The sequence below is a fragment of the Mercurialis annua genome, linkage group LG5, assembly GCF_937616625.2.
Source record: "Mercurialis annua linkage group LG5, ddMerAnnu1.2, whole genome shotgun sequence".
NCBI lineage: Eukaryota > Viridiplantae > Streptophyta > Magnoliopsida > Malpighiales > Euphorbiaceae > Mercurialis > Mercurialis annua.
This window is the reverse complement of record NC_065574.1, coordinates 44140279-44160356: the sequence shown is the minus strand read 5'-3', so window position 1 is coordinate 44160356 and position 20078 is coordinate 44140279. Positions and strand designations below refer to the sequence as shown.

The window sequence follows — 20078 nt, the reverse complement described above, 5'->3', positions numbered from 1 at the left end:
AAAAGGCAAATCGCCAAAAAAGAGTTTAGATTAACTCGAAACAAAAACAAAAATAAAAAGAGTTTAGATTAACTCTACAAAAAGCAACGCCAAGAACAGGGTTTAGAATAACCCTCGAGTCAAGACAAGTACATAAAAATAAGGCGAAAGCACATTTCGAAGAAACACGAAGAAAATATATTCATAAATTGCGAATTACAAAAAGCAAAATTAGTACATCAGCAAATACAATCAAAAGATAAACTACTAGACACGGTCTTTAGACATCTTGACAAGAAGATCACGAGCGATGGCTTGGGGATCCAACCCGTTAACCCCAGAAAGATCAATATCAGGATTTTGCTCTAGAAGCATCCTCCCAATCGCAAGACGATACTCGCTTATCAAAGCAGAGTAAAAAGCTTTCGTATCTAGCAGACGGATATGAAGACTCTCAACCTCCGATCTTAGACTGTCCCTCTCCCCACCAACGAGGGAATTGATTCGAATGAGCTCCTCAATCTCTTGAGTCAAGTCATCAGTTTTCTTCTCGATCATTTTAACTTGGCGATCATTAATCGCATCCTGCGCCTTAAGCTGCGCCATAAGGGAATCATGCTCTTCCAAAGAAGCCTTCAATTTGGCCCTTTCAGACTCGGAAGTCGCCAAAAGAGAGGACAGACGCTCAACCTCCTCCTCGGCACACTGTCGGCGGTCGTTCAATACCAGAACAGATTGAAGAGCCTACAAGCACCAAAAATAAACAAATAAGGAAACAATTGAATACAAAAAACATATAATATTCAAGAAAGAAAGCACTTACAGAGAAACCATGAAAACAAGCCAGATCGGAAAGCTCCTGACCCGGCCTACCACAAAACCACGTAACATCATCAGGAATCGCCAAAGTCCGGATATATTCCGCTAGCACTCTAGGATTCAGCAAACTGGCAGGATCCTGACCTTCGACCCACTGCACCAAATCTGGAGCAGAAGAAGAGTCTCCAGGAAAATTCTCCCTCGATGGAGAACCATCGCCAACTCGACGCCTCTTCCTAGACGGAGAATCCGGGTCTCGACCCTGAGGAATCTCTCCCGAATCAGCAACAACCAACCCCTCTGAAGTCACACCCCCAACTCCCCCAGAAACGGCAAATGATGCTAGAGGGGGAAGTGGCGACGGAACCGCCTCGTCACCTACTGGATCAGCCGAGTCATCATCATCATCATCATCATCATCATCATCATCATTTACAACAATAACCTCAGGCAACGCTATCTCGGCGGGAGCTAGGGGGATATCAACAGGAGCCCCATCCACGACAATGTCGCCAGGAACAATGTTGGCGATAGGAACGTCAGGACCACCCATCGGAACGTCCAAATCTACTTGAAATCCGGAAAGGAAATCGTCAGAAGAAGAAGACATCCTACAAAAGAAACATTAAAAAGAACTTAAGCAAATTAATATACCTTGAACGAAAGAGTAGCAAAGATCCGCCAAGCCTCGAGGAGGATCCTCCAAAGGAAACCATCGACTCCGAAGATGACTATTGACCAAGACATCTAGAATGGGACGCGATACAATACTACAGGAAGATATGTCAAAAGCAAGTTTTGACTCGGATAAACTTAAAGGAGACGGACAGCTCCGAACTTGATGAGAAGAAAAACCATCCGAAAAATGAAGAAAAGCAAATTTATGATAAACAATAAAGAAACGCCTTCGCCAGCGACTGGTTAGGCAAGGAAGATAAATACGAGATCGCCCTTCCCTGCCAAGGGCGAAAACGAAGCAACCATCACACTTCCTAAAGTCTACAAAATGATATAACACTTTGAGAGAAGGGGCACAGCCCCGGAGCCTACATGCCTCCGAAAAGGCGAGCACTACTTTAATCGTACCAGGGTAAAGTTGCCCCAGAGCAACCTTTAAATCCCTACACACTTCTACTAAAAATGAATCTAAAGGAAACCTAAGACCAGCAGAAAATTGCTCTTCGAAGAGAACCGCCCTACAAGAAGATCCTGGAGAATCGGACGCAGCCATATCGGCACCGGGTAATATTACCCTATAATCAAAAGGAAAGCTATACTTAAAATAGATATCTAAGACTTCATCCCTACGAAGCTTTGATCGGGTAAAAGCCATAGCAGCGCATGCATCTTCCACTCGACTAAGAGGCATCCTAGAACAGGAAATCACAAACATAAACACAGAATAAGGATCAAACAAAAAATATATTGAAGAACACGTTGAAGAACACATCGAAGAACACCAAGTACAGAAAAGGAATTTCCAGAATATAAATCATGGAGAATACATACAAAGAAGAAAGCCATATTAACATCCAAACGACGAAAGAAAACATACCTGAAAAATCTGGAGGAAACAAGTCACGAAGAATCAAATAATCAAACAAAGAGCGAAAAGGAAATAGTTGCAAGAAATAAGAGTAAATTCGAAAAGTAAGTAAGAGGGAAGAGAAGAAATGCAAAGAGATTAAATACAAAAGGTTTTTGAATCATTAACCGTTGAATCATCAAATGCCGACACGTGGCAACACAGAATCTTACTGAAGAAGAAACGTCACCCACAAACATATGAAACGACTCGCCCGTATAAAAGAACTCAGCTCCAAAAGAGCTAAAATCCACTAAGGCATAAATGCCAAACTACTTCAGCTCACTTGTGGGGGGGCTAATGATGGATACCGAATCCTACTGAAAGTATAATGGAGCCGAGTTGCAGGAGATCCACTCTCAGGCGACACCGGACTCCCCCTGAAGACCGAAAGATATGAAGGAGATGCCGAATCTCTAAGATTCGGTAACACACTAATAAAGACCGAATCCCACATGATCCGCCGAGAGCGCGTCAGGTCCGGGATTCGGGTAAACGACTAAGTATGGAAATATTGTCCTATTAGGACACAAACACTACATATGGAAGGATAAGCTCTACTTTAGGAAGATAAGACTATTTAGGAAGACGTTCCTAAATAGGATTCTTATCAGATTAAGGTAGATCTGGACAAATCAGGAGAATCTCTACGATACTGCCGAATCCTTACAAAGTAGGATTCACCTGCCTAATACAACTCTACTAGGTATATTCGACTACTATAAAAGGAGTACGAGGTATGCCTAGAATCACAATTACATTCATATACTCAAAACGCTGCTCAAAGCTCTAAACTGACTTTAGCATCGGAGAGTTAATCGGACAACCACCGTCCGGTTAGCTTCTACCCTGTTTTGCAGGTTCACTCACCGGTTCAGAAGGCAGACTCCATCAATTCTCATCTATTAATATATTTGATGATGCTCATATAATATAAAATTAATATATCAATAATCTTAATTATACAATATCATTTAATATTTAATTATCAATTATAAATAAAATATTATATTGTATTGTATTGTATTATATTATTTAAATTTTATGTATAATTTATTAAAGGGTTAATTGCAAATTAAATCACGAACTTTACCTTAATTTTCACTTATAACACGAACTTTGAAACTTGGCAATATCAGTAACCAACTTTTATTTTTTGGCAAATCGATGCATCGACCAATAATTCAACAGCAAGTGGCAGTACATTACAATATCCACGTCAGTGATAGAAGACTTTAATGTAATAAATGTATTTTTATAAATTAAAATAATTTGGACTTTTTATATGAAATACTGTTTCTTCTACAACATTTACATTTTTATTATCCCTTCTAAATCCTTACATTTCATACTAACTTTATTTTCTTTTTTATACTACTTTTTTAAAAACTTTACTTTCTACACTAGCTCTCATTTTTCAACATTTTTTCTCATTATTTATAAAAAAAATTTCACTATTATATTTCTGCACTTAATATTTATCATATATTTAATTTTTAAAATTTAATTTTTTTGACTTTTTTGAATTTTGACTTTTTTAAGTGTTGACTTTTTCCGTCGGTATTCATATCAACAACATTTAATAAACAGGGTAGTATTAATTTTTAGATCTTTTTTCATATTAATTTTAGCTTTTTTTATTTTTATTTTCTACTTATAATTAATCAGCATTTATTATTTATCATATATTTAATCTTAATTTTTTTTTCATATATCAACATAAGATCAACACAGACTCCACAAAAAAATTAACAACGTGTAATAAACTAACTAATTAAATTTTTTACACTAATTTTTATTTTTTTCAACATTGCTTCGATGAAATTATTATTTTTCTATTTTATTTCACGTATTATTTTATCTTTTTCGCTAATGTTAAAATCAACTAAATGTCAACATAACATCAACACTAGCAACACAAAATCAACACTGTAATATTATGATATTCTAACATAATTATTATCTTCATCATGCTAAAATCAATAAAATATCAATCAAAAATCAACACAAAAGCAATATTGTAAAATTATGATAATTCAACATCATTGTTGCGCTTTTACTATTACTAAAATCAACAATATATCAACCAAAAGTCTACATAAAATTAACACAAAATCAATCTAAAATTAACCAAAATAATAATACGGTTGGTTAATTTTGCACAAAATAAAATATAGTAGTGTTAATTTATTTTATTTTATAATTTTTTATTTTTAATAAAATAGTTATAAGGTTTATTTAAGAATAGAAATAAAACAATTCTATTCTATTCTATTCAAACATAAATAGTCAAAAAGCTTATACTACACTAATCATCATTTCTAAATAGTGTTTTATGCTATTATTATTTTCTGATGTCAAGATAGTTAAAAGACGAATTGATCTATTATTTAAGGTACCTATCCGTCAAAAATCAAATGTGTGACATGTACAAAACTCCTTCCCAGAAAAATTCAGTTTCACTACAAGAACCACCATTTTGAATAGGGGTGTGCATCGGTTGGTTCGGTCACCGAACCGACCGAAATCGAATTAACCGAACTCGAAATATTAGAAATTTTCAAAACCAAAACCGAACCGAACTATATTGAAATCGAAACGAAACCGAAACGAAATAATATTTTGGTTCGGTAGGTTATTTCGGTTAACCAAAATAACCAAATTTTATTAAAATTAATTAATAAAAAATAAAAAACAATAATTTTAATACTAATTTATAATTTAAGTACAATTTTAGGGGCTTTAGTAACTAAATTCTAAAAAAATTATAAAATTACCTTAACTTTTTTTAAAAAAATTACAAAAATAACACAATTAATATATATAATTCGGTTATTTTGGTCGGTTCGGTTAATTCGGAAGTTCCATAGCCAAAACCAAACCAAAACGAATTAACTAAAAATCGAACCAAATTAAAATTCCGGTTTGGTTCGGTCGTTTAATTCGGCTTTAACCGAATACTGCACACCCCTAATTTTGAATGGAAAAAAAAAATCACAAAACAAAACATGTAGTGTTTGTTGTCAACTCATATTTATGGAAACCAAACTATGATAATGTCGTATAACTAAACTACAACAGTAACATAATTAACCAGAATTTTCTAATGGCGGCAGAGGAATCAACAGCAGTGGAATCAGTCAAGGATATAGCGGAGGCGGAGATTCTAGTTTCAACGATTCTCCGTCGTCCTCATTGGGAGGAGGTGGAGTTTTAGGTATTCTCGGTATTTACTTAAACTGATGGCGATGCATATAACCACCTAACTTATCTCCAAACTCAGATATGGGTTGTGATGGCGGCGACTAAAACACTGCTGGACTGTGGTGGTAACAGTGGCAATGATGAGGTGTTCGGCGGTGGAGGCGGAATAGTCGGAGGATAGAGCGATAGAGGAGAATAATGTTTGTAGGGGCAATACTGGAATAACAAAATATAATTTCACAAATGCGGTATAAGACGCGTGTACCAGAGTTTAGGAATTTAAAGTTAGCACCGTATAACTATAAATCAAGATAGAATCTTCATTATTTCTGTAAAAATCATAAATGAGTTCTTAGGATAATTTTGTAAATTTGGTTTAGAAATTTTTAGACAATATTCTCAAAACACCTAAATATTCTCAACGGTACCAATTGACTAAAATAATTGTAAATATATGGTTTGACTATAAAAATAAACTTTATGTATTGAGAAATACGATTTATTTCAATAGTTAACATATCTATTCCAAAATCACAAAGCCAAAATCGGAGATTCTTTCAACCGATTTTGACAACTATTTCTTTCTAATTCCAAATCAAAAATCAATTTGAAACAAATTCTATCGCAGTACTACTGGAGAAAAAACTGTGGTGGTTCATTGTGGTCGTCGGTGAAGCTCTTGCGTTTATGGCGATGTTCTAAAGTCTGGAAACAAAATTCTGCAAAGATGAAATTGGGCCTGAGTTTTGTAATTAGAAATGAATATGGTGTTAAATTTTTTTCTAGAGATGAAACTGAAACTGAGACAATAATTACCGTCGGCATTGAATCTTACGGCTAAAACTGCTCCTTCGTGGCCTTTCAGGGTGTTTGATTTTCATTGCGTGGCAAATCGGAGATGCTCATATTCAATTGCTCACTTGTTCACTTCAGTTTTTCAGGCGGGAATGATTTATTAATTAGCAGTTTGATTGCCAATAAGGGAACTGATTGACAAATGCAATCGCAATTAAAATATCATACAGTATCGTTTAGAGAATAGCTTTCAACTTTAAGAAAAAATTACCGACTTAAGTGGTAATTTATCCCCTCAATTTGCAAACAATGATCAATTAGCATAAATTTTAATTTTATGATCAATTTAGCTCTAAATTTGTTTTTTCTAGCAATTTAGGTTATTTTTACATATGATTTGGCGCGTATTGCTCACCTCCGATAATAATTATTATGCTAAAATGAGACAAATTGATAAAAAGAAAAACAAATTTATGACTAAACTAATTATAATGCAAAATAAAATTAAAAAATGTTTACTATCGGCTTATTAAAAAAACAAGTTTACTATTAATTTACTACCGGTTTACGTTAAAAAAAATATTATCAGTTTACTAAAACAATAAGTTTGTTATTAGTATACTATCAATTTACTTAATAAATTTACTATCTTTCAAAGCCTCCATTCTTTTTAGTAAGCAAATAATTTTTTTTAGTATATCGTTAAAATAAACGATTTTTCTTAGTTTACTACCGGTATACTATTAATATTATAAATATGTACAAAATTAAATTAATTTTTTTTATTTTTAGTCTACTAAAAAATAAATTTACTATTAATTTCTTGGAAAAAAAAAACAAGTTTACCAATTAGTTTATTTTTTGAAATTATAAAAGCTATTGTAAACTAAATTAAATTTTAATTTATAAATTTTAACTTTCAAATTTAGTTTACTATAAATTCAGAGGTTAACTTTAAAATAATAAAATGGTTAATTTCATATAAAATCACTATTTTTACATGTTTTTTCATTTAAATTGCGTCCTTTAAAAAGTGTCAAATAAAATCACCACTTTTCATTTTTTTGCAAATCTATCACGAATGTGAAAATTCGGTGTATCTTTGTTGACTTATCAACCGGAATCAACAAGAAAATAGTAAGAGGAATGTATTTTTTGTGATAATATGGTATTAGTCAAAAACATTTATTTGGGAGAAAAAAGACATCGAATTTTACTCATCGATGATAGATTTATAAAAAAATAAAAGGTGGTGATTTTATTTGACACTTTTTAAAGGACGTGATTAAAATGAAAAACCTGTAAAGGTGGTGATTTTATATGGAATTAACTCATAATAAAATACCATAGGTTTACTATGAGTTTATTTTGACGGAATAAACCATTATAATATTTAATATAATGTAAAATAAGTTTGCAAAATATTTACCGACGGGTTTATCATAGGTTTACTTTGACATTATAAACTAGGGTTAATTACTTATAAAATCACCATTTTTATACAAAATTTCAAAAATAACACGACCTTTATAACGTGCCAATTCAGGACACCACCTTTTATTTCTTTTCAAAAATAATATCGGCAATTTTTCGCTAACGTGGAATGACACGTGTCACTCCCATAGTGTGTCCAAGTCCGTGAAATTTTACCTAAAAATGTTCTCACGTTGTTTTTGAAAAGAAATGAAAGATGATGACCTGAATTGACATGTTTTGAATGTCATGTTATTTTTGAGATTTCATGTAAAGGTGGTGATTTTACATTGTAATTAACTTATAAACTATTACAAGTTTACCATATATAAACCGATAGTTTACTTCGATGGAATATATTTACTAGCAATATTATAAACATGTGCAAAATTAATTTAGTTTCTTTTTTTTCTTTTTTTTCTTTTAGATTACTAAAAAACAAGTTTACTATGGTTTACTTAAAAAATAAATTTACTAATGGTTTACTATCATTTTATTAAAAGATAAATTAGTTTACTAACAGTTCCATCAGTTTACTAACAGATAAATTTATTATTAATTTATTATCACTTAACTATCGGTTTACTATAGGTCTAGAAAAATTAATAGACATAAAACAACAAGAGCAATGATCAAATTAATTATTAGTTTACATCAACATTATTAAATGATCAAAGATAAGTTTTATTACAAGTTTACTAATGGTTTAATAACGGTCTACTATCGGTTTACTTAAAAAACCAATTTAGTATTGTTTATTTTTTAAAGGCTCAATGCCTTAAAAAAAACTCCGACCTTTCATCCCCTTTTCAATCCTACCCTGACGTTGAAAAATTGTCAATTTTACCCCAGTTTGCATTTTTTCATTTCAATTGTACTCTGACGCATAAATTGACCTTTATTTATTTGACAAAAGTTCATTAATTTTTTAAAAAAATATTCAATTTAATATAAAAAGTTAATCTAATGCAAAAAAGGTCAATTTAGAGATTTTTTATCAAATAAAAAAAGGTCAATTTTATGCTTTAGGGTACAATTGAAATGAAAAAAATGCAAAATAGGGTAAAATTGACAGATTTGCAACGTCAGGGTAGGATTGAAAAGGGGATAAAAGGTCAGGATTTTTTTAAGACATTAAGCCTTTTTTAAATTATAAAATATTAGAGTCAATTATTACTTAATTACTATCGGTTTACTACCAAAGAAATTAGTTTTTTTCTTTACTTTTAGATTACTAAAAAACAAGTTTACTATTAGTTTAACATTGGAATACTATTAGTTTATACAATATTTTTGAAAGATTTTTAAATAATAATCATATTGAAAAACTAATTAATGTTTATACTTTAACAATTTATTTTTACTTCACTATCGGTTTACTATATGTTTACTTTCAGTTTACTCAAGGATACCTTTACTATCGGTTTACTTTCAATTTACTAAAATATAAATATACTATCAGTTTACTAGCAGTATTAGAATATGTACGAAATTAGTTTTTATTTTATTTTTACTTTTAGATTACTAAAAAAACAAATTTATTATTATCCAATTATAATCCAAAAAATAAATTGAATAGTGAATACATAATTTTGCAATTAAAAGATAAAAATTAAAACAAAAAATTCACAATTCTACAGGCAAAATTATAAATGGGTGCTATAATTTTCCATCTCCAATTCCTAATTAATCAAATTGGCCGGCTTCAAAATGAAAATAAAATGACTAGAAGCCTGCTCATGGAAAATTAAGAAACAAATACATATTTACATTTCTAGAATCAACAGAAAATGGAAGATGATACTTCACTCTATCAATGAACTACTACTGTTGAATAACCTCATCTATTCTTATAATTCATACTCTAATGGCATTTTCCTCTTCAAGATCCATTTTATTGCCAGATTTGGTCTAAACACCATTCAACTCAATGCTTTCCATAATCAAATCCTCAATTCTTTCTTCATTAGCTGACTGTGAAGGCAAGTTTATGGGCAACTCGTCAACAGATGCTAATGCCAATATCTAGACTTCTTCTAAGCCGGACCTAGGCTATACCGACTACCGCCGCTGTGGAGTTAAGACTGAAAATCAATCAAACCGACCGCCACTGCAGCCGCCTCCTTTCAACACAGAGAAACAAAATCGGACGGGGAGAATCAACCACTAGAAGAAGTAACAAACGAAAAATCCAAGAGCAGTTACAAGCCTTAGACTATAGTGAAAAATTGAATTAGCGGTTGAAGTCGTAAAAAAAATATAATTTTAACAGTTAAAAAAAAGATAAGTTGAAATATAGAACACGAACAATTTGCGTCGTATTTTTACAAGATGACATGTCAGCCCCGTGTAAATGAAAATATTTAAATTTTTTGTGGTGCTGGGCCTAATTTCTTTTTTGGTTTAAGCCCAATGGTAAAGAACCATCATATCACAGCCCAATACATTCTTTTGAATTTTTCAAGAACTTGAATAGTGCAGTTCTATAATTGGGAATCGCTGCGAGTAGAATCCGAGTATGATAAATATTACCACCTTGACCGACTATTACAAGAGAATGTACTGAAATTTTGGTTTAAGTTGAATTGAATGATCAAAATTATAAAATATCATAAAATTGTTAAATAAATGTATTGAGTAATAATTACTCCCTCTGTCTCAAATTAATAGACCGTTTAGGATAAATACGACTATTAAAAAATTTAGATTTTTTAAATAAAATAAGTTAATATATAAAAAAAATACCATACTCGCTTTCATTTAATATAGTGACAACTTTTGTCTTTTAGTGATTTTTATTGTCTTTTTAAGATATTTCCTATAATTAATGAGGGTATATTTGACAATTATTTAGTAAGATAAATATCTAGTGTCTATAATTTGAGACAAAAAAAATTGAAATAGTGCCTATCAATTTGGGACGGGAGAGTAGTAAGTAAAAACTGTTCTTGAATAATATAATGTGCTAAAAGGTTAATTATGGCCTCCAACAACATGCTTCTGAACATGAATCAGACACTATTTCCACATCAATATAGCAGTATATTAGCATCAGATTGAATCAAATTTTATCAATAATTACAACAACGGTCGGTGTCATGAATTTCTAAAAAATAGTTCATAAAAATTAAGTGCCACTAGGTACAGCTTAGTTAAGGTTGAACTTGTCTGATCAGAAATATTATTCCAAACATGGCATTTGAATTTTGATAGGCAATGTGCCATGCCACCACGTTGAGGAACTGTGCTAGAATCATGGAGAAGAAAAAGATACCGCCAAATTAAGAGGAAAGGAATAAACAGTAGGAAAGTAAGAATATAAAGAAATTAGATTATAATTTTAATTTTGGATCGTAAGAAAAGTAAATTTTGAATTTAGATTATATAAAAGTAAATATGGGATCGGTAAAAGGCCCAAGAACTATCATATCATAGCCCAATACATTCTTTTGACATTACCAATAACTTGAAGGCCTAATGTCTTAAAAAACTCCGACCTTTTAACCCCTTTACAATCATACCCTGACGTTGAAAATTTGTCAATTTTATCCTATTTTGCATTTTTGTGTTTCAATTGTACCCTGAAAAATTAAATTAACGTCTTTTGCGTTTGGAAATTTGTTTAAAACATTCTCCATGTCTCGCATATATTAATTATATATTTTTAAAATTTATTTAAATTTATTTAAATTAATTAAGAATTTAAATTAGTGTTAATTTGATTATGGTTTTTAGTTAGTTTTTAAAAATAAAGGACTTATTTGTACTTTTTTGAATAAAAAAGAATTTAATTTCATGATTAGACTTAATTAATTGAATGATTTCACCATTTAAGTAAAAAAATTAACAAAAATTAAAATATTGGGGTACAATTGAAAACGGAAAATTTAAAAGTGGGTAAAATTGACAAATTTTTAACGTCGAGATGGAATTGAAAAAAAATTTAAAGGTGAGGTTTTTTTAGTGATTAGGCCTAACTCGAATAGTGTAGTTCTATAATTAGAAATCGCAGCCAGTAAAATCCGAGTATTATAAATTTTGCCACCTTGTCTGACTATTACAAGAAAATAATACTGAAATTTTGGTCTAAGTTGAATTTAATGATCAAAATTATAAAATATCATGAAATTGTTAAATAGATGTATTGAGTAATAAGTAATAACTATTCTTGAATAATGTAAGGCTTAATAGTCAAAAAACCCCCACTTTTTAACCCTATTTTAAATGTACCCTAACGTTGTAATTTTGTTAGCTGCACCCTAATTCGCATCTTTGATTTTCAATTTCACCCTCAAATACTAAATTGATCTTTTCTCCATCCGGAAAAAGTTAAAATAAGTCATCCATTTTTAACTTTTGTTGTGTGGAAAAGAGTTCAAACGAGTACTTTATAAGGATTTTTATAAATTTTTTCCGAGTGAAAAAGAGTCCAATTTGATTTTGAGGGTGGAATTAAAATCCAAAGGTGCGAATTAGGGTGCAGATGATAAAATTGCAACGTCAGGGTGCAACTGAAAAGGGGCTAAAAGGTGGGGGGTTTTGGTAATAAGCCATAATATAATGTGCTAAAAGGCTAATTATGGCCTCCAACAACATGCTTCTAAACATGTATCAGACACTATTTCCACATCGATATAGCAGTATATTAGCATTAGATTGAATCAAATTTTATCAACAATTACAACAACAGTCGGTGTCATGAATTTCTAAAAAATAGTTCATAAAAATTATGTGCCACCAGGTACAGCTTAATAAAGATTGAACTTGTCTGATCAAAAATATTATTCCAAACATGACATTTGAATTTTGATAGGCAATGTGCCATGCCACCACGTGGAGGAACTGTGCTGAAATCATGGAAAAGAAGAAGAAACCTCCAAAATTCAAGAGGAAAAAAATAAGGCCTAATCACTCAAAAACCCCTCACCTTTAGATTTTTTTTCAATTCCACCCCGACGTTGAAAAATTGTCAATTTTACCCACTTTTGAATTTTCCGTTTTCAATTGTACCCCAATTTTTTAATTTTTGTTAATTTTTTTACTTAAATGATGAAATCATTCAATTAACTAAGTTTAAAGATGAAATTAAATTCTTTTTTCTTTAAAAAAATACAAATAAGTCCTTTATTATTAAAAACTAACTAAAAACCATAATCAAATTAACACTATTTTAAATTCTTAATTAATTTAACTAAATTTAAATAAATTTTAAAAACATACAATTAATATATGCTAGACATGGAGGATGTTTTTAAATTTTTTTCCAAGTAAAAAAGACGTTAATTTAATATTTCAGGGTACAATTGAAACACAAAAATGCAAAATAGGGTAAAATTGACAAATTTTCAACGTCAGGGTATAATTGAAAAGGGGCTAAAAGGTCGGGGTTTTTTAAGACATTAGGCCAAAAAATAAACGGTAGGAAAGTAAGATTTTAGAGAAATTAGGTTATAATTTTAATTTTGAATCGTATGACAAGTAAACTTTGAATTTGGATCGTATAAAAGTAAACATGGGCCGAATTTCAGTATATTGGATAAAAATGTCCAAGAACCATCATATCATAGCCCAATGCATTTTTTTGACTTTACAAATAACTTGAATAGTGCAGTTCTATAATTAGGAATCACAGCGAGTAGAATCCGAGTATGATAAATTTTGCCACCTTGACTGACTATTACAAGAGAATATACTAAAATTTTAGTCTAAGTTGAATTTAATGATCAAAATTATAAAATATCATGAGATTGTTAAATAGATGTATTGAGTAGTAAGTAAAAACTATACTTGAATAATATAATGTGCTAAAAGGTTAATTATGGCCTTCAACAACATGCTTCTAAACATGTATCAGACACTTTTTCCACATCAATATAGCAGTATATTAGCATCAGATTGAATCAAATTTTATCAATAATTACAACAACGGTCGGTGTCATGAATTTCTAAAGAATAATTCATAAAAATTATGTGCCACCAGGTACATCTTAATTAAGATTAAACTTGTCTGATCTGAAATATTATCCCAAACATGGCTTTTGAATTTTGATAGGCAATGTGCCATGCCACGAGCTTTTGTAGACTTAATTTGTGTTGATTTGTGAACTCATATTTGCATATCCCTTTTAAACATTTAATTAGGGACTCTACTATGCGTATAATGTAGAACACAGTCTACTAAATGAGAGCTCCTTTGCTTAATACTAAACTATTAATTGATAATGCTAATTACTCCTCCTCATTTCTCTTCACAAATCGTCCCTGTTAAAAATGAAACACTATATCACCATATTGAAAAAAATAAAAGAGGAAATAATATTGTGTTTTTGATCTTTTAAATTTTTCGATTCGTTTTAGTTTTTTAATGCTTTAATTAAAAATTCAAAATAAACCAAATCGATATAAATATGTATATGTAAATTTTATACTCTATCTGTCCAAAATTGATAGGTATTATTTTAATTTTTTTTTATTCCAAATTATAGACATTTAATAATTATAGTGGAGTGTTTTGGAAAGAAAAAAATAAAATAAAAATTACCACTATATAGAATAAATGTAGTATATTTTTATAACTTACCTTATTTTAACTAGTTAATCTAAGTGTTTTAATAAGTTTTTTTTTTGAGCAAATTACTCTAAGGCCCCTCATATTTGTCATAATTCACAGTTTAGTACCCTTTGTTTGAAAATCAAACTATTTGGTACCTCAGTTTTGATTTTATAAACTATAAGACTCTTCTGTTAAATATAGGTACCAAATCGTTAGTGGAATGAAACGTGAGGTATCAAATCGTTTGCAAATCGTTTGAAAATGAGGTACCAAATCGTTAACGGAATGATACATGAGGTACCAAATCGTTTATATAATTAAAACTGAGGTACCAAATCGTTTGAAAATAAAAATCAAATTATTAACGGAACTAACAGAAGGGTTTTATAGTTTAAAAAATCAAAATTGAGGTACCAAATCATTTGATTCTCAAACAAAGGGTACCAAACTGTAAATTATGATAAACGTGAGGGGCCTTAGAGTAATTTGTTCTTTTTTTAAATGCCAATCAATTTGTAACTATTGGAACCAAAGTTTAACTTTTTGTTTAGATTTAGTCATTTAGAAAAGTGATTACCTTGAAGCGAGGGCGTTTCTGAGCATTAAGTTTTCGAACTTGATATCGAATTTTCTTGGAGAAAAGCCTATTTTGCCTCTTTTCTTTGTATCTCAAAACACTTGCCTCTCTTTGCCCTAATTTCCATTCTTCTTTCTCCTTTTGAATCCCCATTTCTGGCACTTTCCATACATTTCCCCATCCATCCGTTAAGCCCTAAACAACACAAAAACACAAACCAATTTTTAATGTCAAAACAACAATAATAATTAATTTTTTTTATATTACGAGAAAATTTCTCAATTTTTACATTTCGGTGTATCGTTTATTTTTTCAAAACAGTTTTAAAATTTTATATTTATAGCTACTTTTGCTGAAAAAAGGGTTTAATAATCCAAAAATATCCTACATGTTTTATTTTTTTTGTTTATGCTTTAAACTTTTAAAATTAACAATTACCATATTTTTTAATTTTCAATTTTCGTTCTACCCACTTTTAGAAGTGGAGTTTTTCAGTTGAAAAATATCCAAATACGTCATCTATATTTAACAAATAGTCTATTTTTTAACATTTTTTAAAATATTAAGGATTTATTTAGATTTCGTTCCAAAAATGAACCACAGACGAGGCTACCTCTTATCTAAGGTGGTCTATGACCACCTTTGATAATTAATTTCTTAATTAATAGATACATATAGTAATATAAAATTATATAGGGTGGCGATATTTCCAGAGCAATTTTTGATAGGGACAGAGCAATTTTTAAAATTTAGACATTATTGTCCTTTTGTAATTTGTTAATTATTTCCTTCTCTTGACTTAATATTTTCATTTCTAAATTAGTCTTGTTTTTTCTTTTGGAAAGAAATCAATAACAATAATTATTTTACTAGACATCAAATTGTTAGATTTAAGAGCATTCAACATATACAATAGAAAAACAATAATCCACAAGAAAAAATATAATCAAATTCATAGAGGTCATTAATACTTATAAAGCTTGTTTAAATTTTGGAATGGAGAATTACGATACATAAATTATCATCCTTATTTGATTACATTCATGAATCTAGATTAGCTTTATTATTGTTAATAAGACTTTATTTCGAATCTGATTTGAAATGCCGGGATAACTATTATTCATCTCATATTGTATTTCCGATTTATAATTATAAGTTTACTTCCCCATGTTTGCCATTTTTATCCAATCCTTCCAATCAGCTTATTTATCCATTAGCTGCACACGGTGGAGGCTAAATTAGCATAATATTTTAAATTTTGTTGTTGTCTGTCTCCTACTTGAGGCTGTAATTTTTTTCTGTATTTTATTCTATGTCATTTAGACTCCTTTATTAGTTGCATCTTGATTTTTTTGTAAATATTAATTCTTTTCTAATATATTTCTAGAGATGAAGGGATCTCTGAAATCAAATGCAATTTATAATAGTTAATTAAAAAGGAATGTGATCAAGATATACTATAATTGATTTCTTTCCAAAACGAACAAGACTAATTTAGAAATGAAGATATTAAGTTAAGAGAAGAAAATAATTGATATATAAAAGGATAATAATGTCTAAATTTTAAAAGTTGCTCTGGCCCTATCAATACTTGCTCTGGAAATATTGTCACCCAATTATATATTTATTTAACTTTACTAATATCTGCACACCTTATTTTTCTAATTATACCTAATGTTTTAATGTGCGAGTTCCCCAAATAATAGTCTATGTTTCAATAATATCTTCTAAAATATTAGGAGTTTATTTAGATTACATTCCAAAAATGAACCTGAGGAGAGGCTACCTCTTAATTAAGGTGGTCGATTGATCACCTTTGATAATTAAATTCTTAATTAATATATATATATATATATATATATATATATATATATATATATTTAAAATTATATAGTTAACTAAATATTCCATCTTATTCCCTCCTCCTCCTTCTAAAATAGTGTTAAAAATAACGAGTACCATGAAAATTGAAAATTAAAGATTAAGTAAAAGTGACAATTTTAAATGTTTGGATTTGGGATATAAACAAAAAAATTCAAAATGAAACATTTTTTATGATTAGCCCTAAAAACTCACTTCATTTAAATATTTTTAATTTGTGCAATTTCATTTTCAAATTACCTAGTATAATCATAATTGACGGATTATAGAAGAAATTTAGCTATTAAATTTTATTGAAGGATCAATACACGTAATATTAAATTTTTAAACAAATATAAATAAATTATATAAAAAATTTAAAGGGAGTGAGATTAAAATTATGGGTAATGTTATAAAAATTCACCAACTTTACATGTTTTCTCAATTTAATCACGTTTTTTAAACACATCTCATAAAAATACACCAACTTCATTTTTTTCCAAATTCATACACGGTGCTGACATGACATTTATTCATTGGTGCAATTTACTGAGCTGTAAATTATTTTTAACCAATGAATGAGTAACACAACAGCACCGTGTATGAATTTGAAAAAAGATAAAAGTTAGTATATTTTTATAAGTTTTAAAAAACGTGATTAAATTGATAAAACATGTAAAGTTTATGAATTTTTATGACATTAACTCTTAAAATTATTGTTACTACATATTTTTTTTTTTTTAACAAGTTATAAGAGCTTATTCTGGAACCCCTTAATACCGACATTGATTATGAAACATCTATATCCTAATTAAAATTGGTATTTAATTATCATTTATGAAGGAAACCTACATTTATTTGATATATTTATTTTGTATGTAGAATAAGAACAAAACAAATTAATTTCATGAACAACTTGCTAAACTGGGCCATGACTTTTAGCTGGCTATAAAAGGTACACCCACGTCCCCATAAAAGCAAAAAAGTGTTGTGTGGCCCTTTTGATCTATTGTCATTGTTCAAAGATTCCAATAATGAGTACATTCAAATAAAATACAATATTTTACATAAAATTTAGTGTGATCTCTAATTTTAGTATATATTTAATATTTTTTGTAATTTTTAATACAAGTTTTTAAATATAGAACACTTAAATATTTTAAATCAAATAGAGTTGCAAATTATCAAAATCTATACCTTTTAATTATAGCGATTCGGACAATCTATCAAATAAATCAATTAAACAAAAAATAGTAATTTTTTATTTTCAACAATCATCAAGTATTTGTCAAAATACAAACTTAATTCCAACACCTTAAAGCATAATTCTAAATTACAAAATCTAAAACATAACAAAATCTCTTTTTTTTTATTGGAAAACATAAATTAATTAATCTTAAATATCCCTTTTCCTTGTAAGTTTTTTTTTTCAAATAATATAAAAAAAGCTAATTTTGTCAAGGAATTAATTATTAATTTGTCTTTTCACATGCCTCCAATAATTTAAAAATGAACAACACTAGCACATGTGTTAATTAAAATGCATAAAAATAAAAAGGAGGAAGATGACATTACAGTGGAAGCATGAAGCAAGTCAGGTACAATCTGTGGGGACTGATCTCCATCTCCTCCATTGATATAAAGTGGGCCCTTATCAGACCAAGCATTCATAATCTCTTCATAATCAAGCTTTAACCCTACCAACCCTATCATCTTCTCATCACCATCACCAATCTGCTGCATCACCATCTTCTTCAATGTGTCGGCAACTCCATGGCAGCAATTCACAGTAGTACTGCTCACTTCCTCTTGCTCCTTCTTCTCCACCACTTCGCAGTAACTCACCCATCTCTCCTCACTCACGTCCCGTTCTTTGCACCGCTTCATCGCGGTCTTTACGAGCGATAGCCCTTCTTCTTGATCATCATTCTCGTTTCTTGATCTGTGTAGGTCAGCCCACGGTACTACCGGAATACTACCCTCGTCCGATGTGGTCGTTGCGGAGTCAAGAATTGCATGCAGAGACGTGGAGGAGTCATCCGTAGCTGTTTGAAAGAGAAACGCTACGTGATCGGCTTGATCATGATCGTGATGATGATGATGAACATGTTGTTCTTGATCTTGAGGAACAAGATTGTTATTATTATTATTATTTTCTGGGTGGAGAGGAAAAAGATTGATCAGTTGTTTTTGTTGGGGTTGAGGTGGCATGATTTTGATCTTTTGTTTGGTTTTTTTGTGTTGGGGATGATTAGATTTGGGAGAGAGTTGAAGTTTTAGAGATAAATATTTAGGTTTTCTTGTCTTGGATCTTGATTTTCTTGCGGGTGTTTTTGATTTTCTTGGTTTGATTGAGCAATTTTTGTTACTCATATTTTTCTTTCTTGTTCAAGCTGAGAAAGTGAAGGAAAAACCAAACATAAAAAGCTGAGATCAAAAGTGCAAGATTTTTGATTACTTGGCAACATAAATTGGTAAATTAGATCCAACTAGAAATATGATAGTGATGTATTGGATTATTGACACGTGGAATGACAGGATTGGACTAGGGGAGTGGATTATGTTGTTATCTAGATTTTCTGATGAGGTTTTAGGAAAGGGTAAATGAGTAAATTTGGGTGGGATGAGGCTGCCAAAGGCAGAGGGTACGTGACTAAAGCAGTGCCCTTCAATTTAAATGCAATTCACGGATGGGGTGTTGCAGTACTATACACTGTTGCTCAGGCTACAAGTAAATAGCTTTGTTTTTTTAGCACAAGAATGAGGGCATGAGATTCTCACTCTTGTCTGTTCATGGGCTTCGGTATCCGTCCAGACCCATCCAAATCAGGTATTTAGGGCCGGATTTAGATAATACTTTTTAGTCTCAAGTCTGGTTTGAGCTTGCAAAATGCCCGCTATTTAATAGACGGGCTCACACTTTTATTGAAATTACATGTAAATCCGCACAAACCCGGCCCGGATCCGCAAAAGTATAATATTAGGGTCGGATTTGGGTAGAAAATATAAAATCCAAAATGAACTTGGGCTGGTTTAGAGTTGTATAAAAAATTAAAAAGTGTGTCGGGTCTGGTCCGAATCCGGCCCATGAACATATCTACTTTTATCACAGGTACGTTGGCAAAATCAAACCGAATTGAATTATTCAGTTTGATTTGATAATTGAATCAAAAAGAATCAACTGAATTCGATAATTAAATTTTAAATGTTTAGGACTTTTATAAAACTACTCT

At 30.3% G+C, this 20078-nt stretch overlaps 2 protein-coding genes across 2 annotated transcripts; both read right to left on the bottom strand.

The window, feature by feature from the left end:
- Positions 1-1224: 1224 nt before the first annotated feature.
- LOC126682916 (uncharacterized) lies at positions 1225-2418 on the bottom strand. Its single transcript, XM_050378693.2, has 2 exons — positions 2354-2418; positions 1225-2168 (listed from the first exon to the last, which is right to left on the bottom strand). The coding sequence occupies exon 2, from the start codon at positions 2165-2167 to the stop codon at positions 1424-1426; it is 744 nt and encodes a 247-aa protein (XP_050234650.1). The 5' UTR covers position 2168; positions 2354-2418; the 3' UTR covers positions 1225-1423.
- An 11379-nt stretch (positions 2419-13797) lies between these two features.
- On the bottom strand, positions 13798-19312 carry LOC126683440 (uncharacterized). The gene is made up of 3 exons (XM_050379338.1): positions 18421-19312; positions 14986-15180; positions 13798-14116 (listed from the first exon to the last, which is right to left on the bottom strand). Exons 1-3 carry the CDS (start codon positions 19216-19218, stop codon positions 14084-14086), a joined length of 1026 nt encoding a protein of 341 aa, XP_050235295.1. The 5' UTR covers positions 19219-19312; the 3' UTR covers positions 13798-14083.
- Positions 19313-20078: the final 766 nt, after the last annotated feature.